This window comes from Limulus polyphemus, unplaced genomic scaffold, assembly GCF_000517525.1.
Source record: "Limulus polyphemus unplaced genomic scaffold, Limulus_polyphemus-2.1.2 Scaffold1154, whole genome shotgun sequence".
Lineage (NCBI taxonomy): Eukaryota > Metazoa > Arthropoda > Merostomata > Xiphosura > Limulidae > Limulus > Limulus polyphemus.
This window is the reverse complement of record NW_013666764.1, coordinates 199,898-214,214: the sequence shown is the minus strand read 5'-3', so window position 1 is coordinate 214,214 and position 14,317 is coordinate 199,898. Positions and strand designations below refer to the sequence as shown.

At 31.1% G+C, this 14,317-nt stretch overlaps 1 protein-coding gene across 2 annotated transcripts; it reads right to left on the bottom strand.

Annotated features, from left to right (window-relative positions):
• Nucleotides 1-6: 6 nt before the first annotated feature.
• Nucleotides 7-13,524, bottom strand: LOC106462383 (mitochondrial coenzyme A transporter SLC25A42-like). Of its 2 annotated transcripts, XR_002611230.1 has the most exons (8): nucleotides 13,398-13,524; nucleotides 11,720-11,946; nucleotides 10,988-11,096; nucleotides 9,410-9,599; nucleotides 8,371-8,487; nucleotides 5,266-5,417; nucleotides 1,722-3,442; nucleotides 7-1,645 (listed from the first exon to the last, which is right to left on the bottom strand). XR_002611230.1 is itself a non-coding variant. In XM_022389632.1 (7 exons), the coding sequence occupies exons 2-7, from the start codon at nucleotides 11,864-11,866 to the stop codon at nucleotides 3,123-3,125; spliced, it is 1,035 nt and encodes a 344-aa protein (XP_022245340.1). In that variant the 5' UTR covers nucleotides 11,867-11,946; nucleotides 13,398-13,524; the 3' UTR covers nucleotides 7-3,122. The 2 variants fall into 2 exon arrangements, 1 of the variants encoding a protein (XP_022245340.1); XM_022389632.1 differs by having other exon boundaries at nucleotides 7-3,442.
• Nucleotides 13,525-14,317: the final 793 nt, after the last annotated feature.

Genomic DNA, 14,317 nt, shown 5'->3' with positions numbered 1-14,317 from the left:
AAGTAAATTAATTTAAAATCCCAGCTACGTGTATATATTTAATACAATTTGTTTTAAGATGAAATATGTACATAGGTCAACACTAACCTGAAAAGTGAAACTAGTAGATATTTCTGTCTTATATCTTACTCCAGTATTCTTTAATAAATAAATTAAAAACTTAAAGTGTAATGTACATAAATGTATTTGGATGAAAATCTTAATTCTTTCACTGCTGTTGGCATATACCTGCCTCCCCCCCCCCTCAAGAGCATTGCCACTCGAGTTTGGAATTTTGTGCCACCATAAAAAGGCGTATTTCCCTTCGAGTTATTCAAAGTTTATAAAATTTTAGTTTAAAATAAATATTAAAAAAATATTTTTAATGACTGTATTTAAGAATAAACCTGCCACTGGTAATGTTGTTTATCTATATATATTGGCTGGGAAAGGTGTTGTCATAAACTGTGAGAATATTAACAGGTTTTTATTACAAGAAAGTGTTGTAAAGGTTAGGAATGAATAATTTTTCCTGCACGTGTACTTAGAATTTGATCAAGTATAATACCTATAAATGTTAGTTTTTCTTTATTAGATGATCCTGTTAAAATGTTATTGGGATAGTTATAAAAGAACAGGAAAGTTTGGATAACATTTCAAAAACAAATCTTGATAATATTTACATTCTATTACCCTACAAATAAAAGAGGTCTCTCAGCTTATTTTAGATAAATGAAGATGTACATAAAATTGATCAGAATGTTTGTGAAAACACTACAGGAACATGTTACAGAAGTTTAAAACTTGATGCATTCTTGTTCCCCCCAAACATGAAATACGATGTGATTAGCAATTTTGTACTGACAGAATAAAACGTAAGATCCTAGGTGGTTGGTTAACTGTGTCCGGCTTTATAGGTTTATTTCCTCTTAGTGTGTGTCTACCTTCTTCATTGTAATGACCAGGGAATTTTGACACAACAGTCAAGCTGAGGTTCATGGACACAAAAAAAGTTAACTGAAAATCTAAGTAGGATTTGGAACATTACCATATTGAACTTATTGCCATTATTTTCTGTAACATACTCTGATTTCTTTACTTTATCTTTATATTCTTGAAAAAAGGATAATTTGGGGGAAATAAGTTGGGTCAATTTAGGTAATGAAGTGTTTAGAAAAAAAGGTAGAATCAAATCCAGATAACAAATGACTAGAGGAAGTAAGAGTTTTATTAAAACTCTGTGAAACACAGGTAAACAATATTTTGAATTTTCTTCTGTTCAATAGCTCCTACTAAAACTTTTAAAAAAAGGAAAGGTAAATAAGCTCAACAATCTTGATTTTGTTTGTGTTTAAATGGAAAGCTATACAACAGGCTATCTGCACCGTGCCCCCCCCCCCCCAGGTATCGAAACCCGATTCTGTATTACAAACTTTCACATAATTTGAGTTGTGATGTGTGTGTAATATTTTGTTTTTAAGACAAATGTTTTCAGCCAACTATCTAATACATACCTATAAATATATTTACTAGAAATCATACCCCTTTAAAGTCCCCCTCAGTGTTTGCAGCCAACTTTTTGATACGCACCTATAGACATATTTATTATCAACCGTACTCCTTTAAAGTCCCCCACAGTGTTTTCAGCCAACTTTTTGATACGCACCTATAGACATATTTATTATCAACCATACCCCTTTAAAGTCCCCCACAGTGTTTTCAGCCAACTTTTTGATACGCACCTATAGACATATTTATTATCAACCATACCCCTTTGAATGTTAAATTAGTACCAGTCCTCTAGATAAAAAAACTGAAAACGTTAGATTGCATTTTTTCTGCAATTAATAAAAGTTCCATATTAATTACATTACACTTTAGTATATTTACACAGGTATGTTAATAATATTTGTTCTTATCACTTACAATGAATTCAACCTTTTTGTACTTCTTCATTTATGAATATATATATATATATATATAGTCAACATAAACTTTAAGTTTAATTTCAATAAACGAAATGATTATTAGTCAAATCAGTATCTGATAAACAATGATTTGTAATTATCTTAATATTATATTGTTTATATAAACAGAGAGACTGAAAAGCCAAAATTCTCATTTTTTTGTGTTAATCAAAACATTTGATCATAAAGTCTCGCCCAAAGTAACAATGTTTTAGTATAATTCTGTGTTATTAAGGTACAGTCATGACAAAAATAAAACTATAAATAATCTAAGGAAAAAACAGATTCATAATTTTGGAATTGTTTAAGCTGGAAAACTTTACAAATTCTGTATGAATTTGTGGTGCATCAAGCTAAGTGAACCAGTTTAACCTTTTACTTTAAAGATTATGTTACGCCTTTAATGCTGGGTAAAACTTTATGCCTGAACAAAGTATGTGAATATGCAAATATACACCAGTCCACAGTTCTATAATTTTTAAAACTATTTTATAATTCAATAATGTATTAAGTAATTTAAAAATTGTATTTTAGTACCATATTTATAATTTGGTACAAAACATTTTTATTCTGGTACTGGTATGTACCAGTTGAAATTCACCCCTGCTTTAATATCATATTTTAATAGCAATGCTCTCATGAGGAAAATATATATATATATGTGTTTTAAAGAGAAAAAATTATCTTACAACTCAAAAAAAGGCAACAATGTAAAGTTGATTTAACTAGATAAAAAAGTAAGGGGGAACTATGTAACAATATTCTTGTATTTAATTATCTCAACTACAGATTATTTCACAATTAAAAAAAACAACATATTTTGTCTAAAATGTAATGAATGATTCAACAACCGTCTGGTTTATTAAGCTAAGCGAGTGTGTTAAACCAGCTGGAACTATGTAACCTATTAAATGACTCAAGCTCAATCATGTTTATTTAATCAGCCAAATCATATTCACTGTGTGTGTGTGTGTGTGTGTGAAACAACAGCTACAGCTATGAAAACTAATGACTGATCGAGTGCATTCATGCTTACCACACTAGACGAGTCATCTTCACTAAGTGTATGAAACAACACTTGTATTAAACTATGGAAACTTATTTTCCATATCTAAATGAAACTTTTCCAGGTGCAACAATCATGAGGTCTAGTCTCCACAACAGCGGTACTGAGTGTTACCTGTTTCTAAAAAGTTGAAGCTGTCTGAAGAATTTCTGGAGGAGATCAAAAGTTGTAAAGCTGATCCCAACACATATCGGACCCTTGACCCAGTTCATACTCAATCCTTTATAGAGACCACCAATCAAACCTTCTTCTTTCAATACAATAGTAAGAGTACTTTTAATTGTTCGATAACTTCGGCCTGTTACAACTGCCGTCTGCATCCGCCTGCGAACAATATCTAGTGGGTAGGAGGAAGTCTGACCTAACAAGCCAGCCAAAGCACCAAACACAAGCCTCTCTGCAGGATTTGGTTCATTTCTTTGAGTATATTCTGTAATAAGGAGAACATCTCATTCACATATTTTAATTTATGGAAAACAAACTCATACATATATCTAAGTTTCAGTACAAAGAAACAAAACTCATACACTCAAATATTGTGCTTAACTTCGGGAATAATTAAGTACAATAACGATAACAATATTCCATTTGTTCATCAATGAAATATGATGAAGTAATTTCTAAAAATGCCATTCTTCATTATCAGACATATTCTTTATACAATGGTTTTTTCCTTTCATATCTAAACCTTCCAGAAGACAGCATTTAATTTTTCTTATACTGCTCTGGTGCTCAAATGTCCGAAAATAAGACATTAAGTAGTGAGCTACTGGTGCAATAGTCAAAGCTGAGAATATAGAATCCAAATGAAAAACAAAACAAACATCTTTGGTAACTGATAACTGCTTGCATATTGTTAGGATTTTTTCATTGGTTGCTGATCTTAATTTCACGCTATGTACGTGTTTGTTTCAGTGAATATCATTAACATAAGTCAGTGCTAAAAAGAAAATACTATACTTTATATTTCTTAGTAAAATTATATCAACCTGAACAGAATGATCAAAAGTATGTATGGAAGCTAGCACTATTAACTACAAACACTTTTTTGAAAGCTTTGCTAAGAGAATCTCAAAAAATAAATATAGTAGAGAAATATTATCAGAAAAATTAACGAGTATGAAGTTAACAAAAAGTCCTATCTTTCTTTTGCAATTAAATCCTATGAAAAATCTTTAGCGATAAACTATATCAAGGTACTTTCAACAGTCCAGCTTTTTCTTATATCTAAGTACATGTATGAAAGGACTAATGATTAAAAATCTAATTTACAATTTAAACAGAAGTCATTTTTCCGGCACATTACAACCATTAAAATAAACACAAGTGACAGGATATGTCAGAACTTAACCAGCCAACTACCACTAGAAACAGCATGTAAAACCATACTTAAGTGTAAAGAACTTTCATATCTGTTGCTATATAACATGTAAAACTATATCTAAATATAAAGGATTTTTGTATCCATTGCTTGGTTGAGCAAAACAGCTCCATTTCCTACCATAAATATAGATGGGCTATTAATAATGCTCAAAACTACAGTTCTCAGATCATGTTATTGGATCTGAGGAAGCCTCTAATTCTCTTTTGCAACGAAAGAGTCAATAAAAAAAAACTCTGAAATTATATCACATAAATGAAAAAATTATAATACAACTGATGCTTTTACTTTGATTACACAAACTGTACATTCAATTTAGGTTTACAGGAATGTGTCAAATGACGTGATGTATATAAATAACACCACAGACAGGGCCACAAGCTGGCACGTGGTTGCAGCCTCGTAGCATTCAAACACGGGTCTAAAATCAGATGTGCAGTAGTTTTGTTTGTTGTTAAACGTCCACAATTATGAGATTTTAGAGACTGAATAACAGTGGTTATTTCTCATATTTGATTCTTGTAATGTTGTTGTTTTTTGTTCTTATAGCAAGTCATAATGAAATCAATAAATCTGACAGGTCCTGATAAGATAAAATTTACTAGGTCCAATGGCTATGATAAGAACTCTGGAGAAATTGTATGTGACAAATGCCCATTCTAATTGAGGTTTAATGAAGAGTTTAAATTATTAATAACATTTTTGAAATACTTTTTCTTCAACTTGCAAAAAATATGTTAAATTTCAAACAGCTCTAAGCTTAAAATACATAGAACAGCCAACTAGCTGTATCTTGTGCAGTGCAATCTAAAACAATTCATCACATGCAACAGCTAACGAGGATCATAACATGAAATAGTTCAACAACTCACCATAATGTAACCTTTTCAGAGTCTCATAGGTAAAAAAGCTAGTCCCTGAGTAAGGGATTACCCCTAAAACAGTAGGTGAGTAACCCCTGTACAATGTTCGAGCTCCTTCTTCTTTCCAAATTTTTAAAAACACGTGAGCAAGAGTCGTATACCTATATCAACATACAAACACACACACAAAAGTTATGTATAAGTAATGTATGTCAATAGATATTACAAAAAAACTTCGAAGACAAATATATCTATAAATGTCCTGTATAAAACAAAACAAACTCTACTAAACACTAAATATATTCTAGAGTGGCCCTAACCTAACTCTACTAAACACTAAATATGTTCTAGAGTGGCCCTAACCTAACTCTACGAAACACTAAATATATTATAGAGTGGCCCTAACCTAACTCTACTAAACACTAAATATATTCTAGAGTGGCCCTAACCTAACTCTACTAAACACTAAATATATTCTAGAGTGGCCCTAACCTAACTCTACTAAACACTAAATATGTTCTAGAGTGGCCCTTATCCAGAAGGGTAAAAATCAATAATTGTAATTTTTTTGGAACATCTTGTACTTTTATGAGGATTGACTGAAAATTAAAATAGACAAGGTTCAAAGCATGTTAAGGGGTTGCTACTGGTCCTTGTGAAGTTTTTTCCCCTACGATGCTGTGTTGTACAGTGTGGATCACACATACAACAAACTACCCAAACAAACAAAAAGCTGCATACATAATGCAAATTCTCTGAAAACTTGAAGAAAAAGGAAGTAAAAACAAATTTATTACAAACAAACGTATTACAGAAAGATAGAAAATGAATTGCTTGACAACTGCTAGTATGCTCCCATATTACAGAATCACACAACATTCACTCCTACAGCTTTTATGAGGGTGCTTTTCTTTTGCATCAGAAAATCTCCTCTTCTTCTCCTTGACCACCAAAATATGGTCCTGCAGTTCTTGAGAGCTTGAACATACAGTGCTTGGTCTCCACGAACATGTTGTCATTAAAGAAGACGAGAGAGACAAGTTTCTCAGACAAATACAAAAGATGGTGAATAAACTTCTTCGGTGTAATGTTGACAACCTATGGATCTGAAATCTTATAAGCTTGAAGAGACTGGATGAGCTGCAGGTCATTCCTTTGAGTGAACAATGGAAATGGTGCTTGGTAACATACTTGATGTAATTTCTTTGCATCGCTCCCTTCTCTCTGATCATGGGGTTAAACTGGCCTTAAAATGTGAAGACTTTGAGAGTGTAGGTGGCTTTCCTGATCCACCTAGCATGATGCATTGCTCCTGGAGCCATGAACTGAAGTCTTGAAAGGGGCATCCCTCCTAGAGAGAATGTTACCAACTCCAAAAGTTCTATATAGCTGCTTCTGGATTACCGAGTCCGGAATATCTCTTCAATGTCCAAGACAGAGAAAGCTGTAGTATCAGCATCCATCATAATCTGGAATCTTTTCTTATCCAGGAATCCCCACTTCTCTCAAAAGTACTTGAGGAGTAAGATGACCGACCCAACTGATGTTCTCATGGAAGCTAAAAAGACTGCCTCCAGCATCAGCTCAAAAATATGAAGCCTCAAGAAAGACACAGAACCTATTTGTATTCCCAGTGTTTAAGGCATGTGGCTCAGATCTTGTCTTCAATCTTTCAGGATCAGATTGCTTTCTCCACTGCATTGTAAAACATCAAACTTAGAAGCGACATCTAAATTTTGAAAGCATTTTGCTAAAAATGGATACAAGTTAGTTTTCACCAATCCTCACAAATCTCCGGGATGCTCCACTAAAAGCTCAGGTCAAAAATAAGGGCCATCCTAATATATATATATATGCTTGTAACAAATGCTTTAAAATCTTCATTAAAATGAGTAACTTTTTAATTTTTCAATGTATGTTAAATTCCTGGTATTTCTAGTGTTTTTTTTAAAATACTACTATACATGAAAATACAAGATAAACAATATTTATAATACAATATATCTAAATATAATAGCAGATACAACAGGAAGAAATGGTAAAATGTTCTTTTAACCACAGTTCATCGTCATCATACTTCATGAGTTGTTGTTTTTAATCATACACTTATATTAAAAAAATTTGTTCTAACAGCAATGTAACATATTTATCCACATACAAAGGGGTTGAATTTCCCCTGAAAGGAGAGAGGAGTTTGTTGCTTTCAGGATGACACAACAGACATACACTTTTTGTGTTAAAAATCAATCTATAATAGTTCTATTTACATCTTTGATATAACTATTTGTAGATTTAATATTTACCAAATATATTAAAAAATAATTAAGTATTTCTAAAAAAAAATACCATAATACCAAGAACAAAACTCTGTATGATATTCTGTGTGAAAACATTTTCTCTGATATCATAACACTTTCATAATGAAATTTAGGCTTCAACAGAATTGAAACTTTTTATTTATAGCTTTAACAAAAATAAATAAATCTTTTTTTAGACATTTTTCATGCATTTTATATTGTTTCTGTTTCTACATTTAGCCAATAAGAAACTTTAATTGTCCTATATTGTACATTACAGAAGCAAAGATTGTGTTAGGATGTCCAAGTTTTTAGACCTACCTGCATCAAATATCAGGAAAATGTTTGACATTATGTAATATTTCTTAAAGTATGCAATTTCATACTGAAACAATAATTTCTGACACAACAAACAGCCCCTTCCCCCCCAAAAAAAACATTAAAAAAATAGAAGAAAAAATGTATTTTCAGCTCATATGTCTATTGAAAAAAAGTTAACTGTGGTATGTAAATATTATTACAGTTCATACTTGTTAAAACCAGGTCGATTTTTAATTTTGCTCTAAGTAAGTAGCCTGATCTGACTGAAAGTCAAGAGAAAATGTTATTGTATAGTAACATCTACTACAGATTTAGAAATATATTTCACAGTGTGTTTTCCAGATCCCTTTTGTCTGTGTGAAAAAAAAACAAAAAACTTGAATTCAAAGAAGAAAAAAACAAAGGGAGGTTAAGGATATCACCCCCCCAAAAAATACAATACATGCTTACTGAATACATATAAACAGGCCTAGAATTAATTATAAAGTGTATTTACTTGTCTTTGTGAGTCACAGCCATTCTAGCTCGGGCCAAGTCCAATGGATAAGTACAAGTGCTTGAGGTAACACCAGCCAATGATCCAGCTACGAAAGACCTCCCTGGGTAGGATTTCCTATAATTATTTCATCAGTCACAATATCAAAATATTTTTCAATAAAACAAGATCAAATTGATTAATGAACTATGTTTCATGGTGTCAAGAAAATTAATTATATGATAACCAAGCAGCAAAAAACTACCGTTAATAATTATGAAGTTCTTGAAATTATTATGTTTTTGTGAGATCAAATTCATTACGATATACTTTTTCCAAGACAATTTTGTGCTTGCAGGTACAATATAAAATATGTACCAAATTGTAGCTCTTCACACAGAGTAAGTTTCACAAAAAAAGTATATATGTATTTGTAGAAAAATTAAGCTCAGTACAGTTTCTAAATACACGTTGACTACTGTAAAAGAATTAAAAAAAATTCAGCTTTACTTGGAAAACTTACTGTAAAAGCTCTAAAAAGTAATGTAATTGTATTTCCTGAATATTTCTTCATGCAAAAATAACTTAAACATGTTTATGAATAGCTTTTTAAATGAAACTGTGTGATGGTATGTGCCACTGAGTTTCAAAAAAAGCTGAAAAATATTTCAATAAATATATCACATAGATATATTTCTTTTTGCAGCTATTTTTAGCTAGCTGGTTAGACTCCAAAATTTATCTCTAATTTTGCAATCTATCAATGTATTATTATACTGGAAATTAAAAAGATTTTTATAATCTAAAATGCTTACCTGTGGGCAACAATATAACAGCTTTTGTACACCATTTAAAATGTAAAATATGATTAATTCATTTCACAAAGTTTCTTACACAATGTAAAAATTATTGCTTTTTTTTTTCTGACATTCAATAAAACTAAATCTATCAACAGCATTTTGAAAATTACAGAAGTCATCATTAGTTTTTATCACTTCAATTTTGCAATAATAAACATAAAGCCTCCTAACAAAATATGCTATTCTTTAAGTTTGCTTACTTCTGTACAATAGTTTCAACTTGTAGAACTCGCTTCCACTGCTCATGAGCAGCATACTGTATGGAAGCGTATGGAACGACTCTGGCCATTGTAGCAGAGTTCCCTCGCCACCAGCTCAGGATACCAGCTGACCTGTAGCTTTCAATAAGGAACTGGAAAGCTTCTCGAAACGTGAACTTCTTATTCTGGACTGTTAAACACATAAAATGGTTTAACTAAAAGCAGAATGAATTATTTGAAAATGTTTTAGCTTTCTTCACACTACTCTGCATCAAAGTCATTTTGCACACAACAAAAAATTTCATACAAGAATGGAATTCAATTAAATGATATTTCCAAAACAGGGTTAAAACAAAAGCATTCATACTGAAGGGAACTTCTGATAAGCTCCCTCCTCCATGATGTCGAAAGGATTCTATCTTCTTATCTGTTTTATTTCAGCATGAATAGATAAACTGTAAATGAAAAATACACATTAATTTTTTCCCCTTAATCTGAAATTATACCTTTAAGATCCACCTGCAAAATTTTGGCAAAATAATATTCACATAAATATTTAAATGCATTCATACACAAACTGACTTTCAAATAAACATTTTCTTGTTTGTTTGTTGTGAACATATAACATAATGTCAAACAATAACTAGAGGGGGCACTCAGTAGAGCGTTATCCTCAGCCACACAGCATTGATCATATTCAGCTCTCAAAAAATAAGAAAAATGTGTCCGTATGTCTATCATTATCAATGGGCACAGACCATTTTTAGCAGGACGATGAGAAATAATATTCTACACATGTCCAACAAGTTTTATCAAAATCTGATCATTTTGACAGAGGTATAGAGCAAAAATAGTGGGAAAAATCAGTCCTAATGTTAACAGATAAGGATGTTTTGGATTTTTGTGACCTTGACCTTTGATCCCCCAAGAAACTAATTACTTCTAAATTTGGTCATAGTCCAAATTCATACTAACTTTCATCCAAATCCATTCATCCATTTTCAGGAAACTTGCTGAGAAACACACACACAGGGTTGAAAAGAACCTATGTCTACCTTAGTGGTGGAGGTAGTTACAAACATTAATGTGTTTTAATTAATATTTTGGGTGGGAGGTAAGAAAGTACGATTATGAGAGTTATATAACACTTTTCATTATTTCTTATTACCTGAAAAAATGGCAACAACTAATCTAAAATTAATTAAACATTTTAATGTACAAACAACAACTTATAAATACAATTAAATTAAATCAATTAAATACATTAAGTATTTCATTACTAAAAATATTGTACTAAATAAAACTGAAGTACAACAAAAATACATAATGGTGCAGTTCTTTCAAACTACTAAACAAGAATAAAAGTACGAAAACAAACTGCAAAAATTTATAAAAATCCATATATGTAAAAGAAGAGAGAAATTTAAAAAATATATAGCAAAAAAATCAAAGTTACACATTTAAAAATAAAGCTTATATAGTTGTACAAATTAATATATGAGTAATTACTTTTTCTTGGAAACAATTTTAGGTAAGGCTTGTAGACGAAAAATTAACTGACACGTAATATGTACTTACTCTGGAAATTAATTTTTGTTCGATCAAGAGGAGCAATAACAGTCTTGGCAATAGCTCCTGCCATAGCACCTGCTGTAAGAGAAGTGAGGACTTTTTCTTTGTTGGTAAGCTGTGGCAAATAGAATTAGATCTCATAATCATTTCTAAAACTTAAAGGTTTTCAACACTTAATTTTGTTACAAATACTATTTGTGTAGAATTAAGGCATTAAAATCAAGCCTTCCCCATACATAAACTTATTGAATAGGGTTTACTGCTTCAACAACTTTAGTTAAAACAGGTTGTTTTTTTTCATAGACATGCAGTGTCTAGTCTCTTTTGATGTAATACCCAAATAGGTATTTACTTTTTTCACATCACTCAAAATGTTTAAATCATTTCATTTAGCTCATGTTGAGATTAATTAACTTCATGTTCATCAACATATATCTAAATTTTTCACCTTGTAATTTACACATACAAATAAGTATAGATATTTAGTTTCTTATGTATGTACACACAATTTAAATAAAAGTGCATACAAACGTATCAAACCTGATAATTCTAAGTTTCGTATACTTTTGTGTTCTGAACTTTTCAATATAACCAGTACAAGACAATAAATAAAACTAGTATATGTAATATGCAGAAAATGTGTGAAATTTAGATAATAAAAGAACAAACAAATGCATGCATAAAGATTAGGTATAGGTAATACCTCAAACTTGGATTATGTATTTGTTATATACAAACCTTTTCTTTGTGATGTACATGATGTTCTTCTAATTTCTGTTCAACCAATCCCAAACTTTCCTCTGCATGCTTGATGTCAACGTCCAGTAGTACTTCTGGTGGACGCCGATGAATTATAGTTGAACCTGGAGATTGTTCTATATTCATTTCAGTACATGGCCTCTTTTACATAGGAGTCTATGTGCATCGTCATCTTAGATCTTAATCAAAACTCTTCACAACACAGTCTGCAAATTAAACAGGAAAGCTTATGACAAATTGTAGGAACACTGAGATTTTTTTAAATAAATGAAACAGTACACTAAATATTAATTGTGCTTACATTTTACTTACTTGAAGTTTCTGAATATTTTATAACTTAATATTATTTTTCCTGATAACACTTTTAAGTAAATAACCTTTTAGCCTATGTTCCTGTATTTGTATGATAAAAATTATTAAACAGAATTCAATTTCTTCTTCTTAAACATTCTCACCCAAGTCACAATCTTTGTAGGTCAAAATGACTTCCATACAAATCAACATTTTCAATCTTAGTGATGTTAATGCACAAACAGTTTATGTATACATACACAAAAATATGCTGCATTGGATGAGGTACTCCAAATTACTTTTCCCAATATGGTACACACTTTCTTTGCATGGTCACCCGATTGAGGTATTTCCCAAAATAGGTGTCCTGCACAAGGTTAAAATCCTCCTGAACTTTACAAAACTGATTTCCTTTAATGTCCAAGATATAAAGATTTAGGAAACTTTATTTTTAACTCTGTAGACCTAGTGATACTGTAAACCAATGTCTTTATTTTTGCTTCACACTATGTATTGAATTATTCTCTTTGATGTAGACCTACAAACTACTACTGTTTAAGGCTTGTAATATATTTTATTCATTTTCTCTTTACACAATAACAGCAATATTTCTATTACTATCATTGATACACATGCAAACCATTAAAAATTCTATACTATTTTAGATATACTCCCTCCTAAATACACAATATAATTAAAGAGCAAACACTACATTCATCAGAAATTTCTGACATACGTATAAACAATTAACAAATTTAATACTCTGATACTAAGTACTCAGCTAAAAACTAATACATGAACACTAAAATTACAAAATGTAACTACAATCGCATATAAATATACATGTTAAATTATCAGAAAACCAAATAACGTGGTGATGAGCAAATAATGCACAATCAAACTACACAAAATGTTAAAGTTATTATCATTTAAAATTTATAAATATGATTTCAAAATAGTGTGTTTTACACTAAGTACTTTACATAGGAACTAGATTGTGGAATCAACACTGGTATTAAACATAACACAACTGGTAAACACTCATACTATAGTACAAACAACATTATATTTTGTGGTATCCGCATTTATTTATTATTTCACATTTATATTTATGCTCTTACTATTACTACTATAACTTGTGCAAGTGCCTAGACAGCCTGAGCTACGGCAACGTAACGAACGATGCCTGGTAGCCGTGAACGGGCACAATGCCACAGCCTATCAGTATCATTATTAACGTATGCCGAAGATTTCGGCATAATAATTGGTAAGATCTCGGCACATCCCAAAATTGGTTGTTTCAGAATAAATGCATTCTACGATGCTAACTTTCTACTAGTTAATTACAAATCAAACATGTACATACCAAAAAATCTATCTCGGAAACTTTTAAAAAGGAGAGCGTTTAGCGTAATTTAAAAGTGCAAGGTTCACCAGCGTATATAACACATGATATCACATTTGTAACGTCGACATAATCCCTCTAGTGAGAGTAAGGCAGTTATTTTCGAAATCCCACGTTATTAAGCGCAAAGCTACACAATGAACTCTCTGGGCTCTGCCCACCACAAGTATGGAAAGCCGACTTTTAGCGTAGTAATCCTATACGCGGCAAATTTTATATGAAGAAACACTTTAGCCCTTTCAGCACGGGTTCGGTCTGTTGGATCAACCGTGTAACCATTTTGTGCTTGTTATAATTTTCATGTTATAACTTTTAAATTAGTAAGCGTATGGTAACGAAATGTGGCAGATTATCAGTTAACATTAGAATGCTTTCATACACAAAATATAAAATTCATTTTTAAGGTTTGTTAAGCAATGTTTTTCTCATACCTTTATTTATTTTCGCAATTTGCCTATCCAACTTGCAAAGTAATTTTTATTTTAAAATTAAAAATATTTTTATGCATCAGAAAATGTTCACATTTCACATGCGAAATGCTTATAGTTATCAAACGTTTCTTAAGGAAAAACTTTATATTTTATCTGTTATTTTCACTAATGAATATCTACGGGTTCGATAAATTAGACCGATCTCGTAACCAACATAAAAAATTAGGATTTGTTTGTTTGTAATTAAGCGCAAAGCTACACAATGGGCTACCTGTGCTCTGGCCATCACGGGTATCGAAACCCGGATTCTAGCGTTGTAAGTCCACAGACATATCACTGTGCCACTGTGGGGCAAAAAATTAGGAAATAAATATAAATTACGCTTCTTTTGTTCTCGAATGACTACAAATTATAACCCAAAAACATAAAAGTTTGGATTAAATACTTAAA